We start from the raw sequence: 1,172 nt of genomic DNA on the forward strand, positions 1-1,172 counted from the left end.
TCGTGCCTCATGCTGTGTCTGCTGTGTCGCCTTCAGACAAAGTGGACTGGTGTCACAGCGGGATGGGCAGCCACATGATCCACAGGCCCATGTCCGACCCAGGGGTCTTCTCGCACCAAGCCATGGAGAGAGACAGCACAGGAATTGTCACGCCTTCCGGTACATTCCACCAGCCCGTTCCTGCAGGATACATGGACTTCCCAAAAGTCGGGGTAATGACCTGCGTGGGCGCGATACGCACAGTACCGCTTGGGTTCCGCGTCAGGGAGTGAGGCAGACGGAGAATTGCCCCAAGGGAATGAATGAATGAATGCCCTGTCGTCGTTCCGCAAGTGCGGGAGTCGAGGTGATTGTCAACACTCGCTGAATCTCACCTTTTTTTCTTTTCTTTCTTTTTTTTTTTTTCAGGGTATGCCTTTTTCTGTGTACGGGAACGCAATGATTCCTCCCGTAGCCCCCATCACAGATGGTACTGGAGGCCCCATATTTAACGGGCCTCATGCTGCTGACCCATCTTGGAACTCGCTGATAAAGATGGTCTCAAATTCCACAGAAAACAATGGGCCTCAGACGGTAACTTTTCAATTTTTCTGTTTGCAAAAATACCCCAAATATGGTGATTCCCAAACGCGTTTGGGAAACAGCAGCCAGTTAGGGTAGTTCTGGACTTAGTTTGCTTGGGAACATCGGGGCTGCAGCCATCAGCTCCCACCGCTGGCAGCCCAGGAGAGGGGCCTGCCGTGGGGCCACCGTTCAGGTGTCCATTGCCTTGTGGCAGCTCACGACCAAGGAGGTGACTAGGTGACTCCTGGTTTAGTGAGGGACCTTTGTCCCCCAGAGAAGGCTTGGCTTTGCTGTACTGGGGTTTCCCCAGCGCCGAGGGTGCTGGTGCGTGTCGGCAGAAAAGAATTCAAGGTGCCAGAGGTGAAGTTCTTGATAGTGCGTCCTGATGACAGCAGGATGCCTCCACTCGGGTGCTGGGAGGAGCGCGGGGTGGTTTGGGTTGGATTGTCCGCTGGGCTGACGTGGGGCTGGAGGGCACCCTCCGTCCGCAGATAGGTGGCACAGCAACGCTACAGTTTGGGGAAGAGCAGCTGGAAACTGCCCAGGGGAAAAGGCCCTGGGGGCGCTGGTGACAGCGGCTGAATAGCAGCCCCCAGTGCTGCCCGGGG

The 1,172-nt window shown here is 56.1% G+C and overlaps 1 protein-coding gene across 1 annotated transcript in view; it reads left to right on the forward strand.

Annotated features, from left to right (window-relative positions):
* The window catches only part of ANKRD17 (ankyrin repeat domain 17), a gene marked incomplete at its 5' end in the record, with an annotated part of 30,765 nt that overhangs the window by 27,861 nt on the left and 1,732 nt on the right, over positions 1 to 1,172 (forward strand). The window contains 2 exons of the mRNA XM_010131799.1: positions 37 to 212; positions 409 to 573. Of these exons, the coding sequence (XP_010130101.1) occupies positions 37 to 212; positions 409 to 573 (341 nt within the window). The remainder of the gene's footprint in view (positions 1 to 36; positions 213 to 408; positions 574 to 1,172) is intronic.

The sequence above is a fragment of the Buceros rhinoceros genome, unplaced genomic scaffold (genome assembly GCF_000710305.1).
Source record: "Buceros rhinoceros silvestris isolate BGI_N320 unplaced genomic scaffold, ASM71030v1 scaffold33442, whole genome shotgun sequence".
Lineage (NCBI taxonomy): Eukaryota > Metazoa > Chordata > Aves > Bucerotiformes > Bucerotidae > Buceros > Buceros rhinoceros.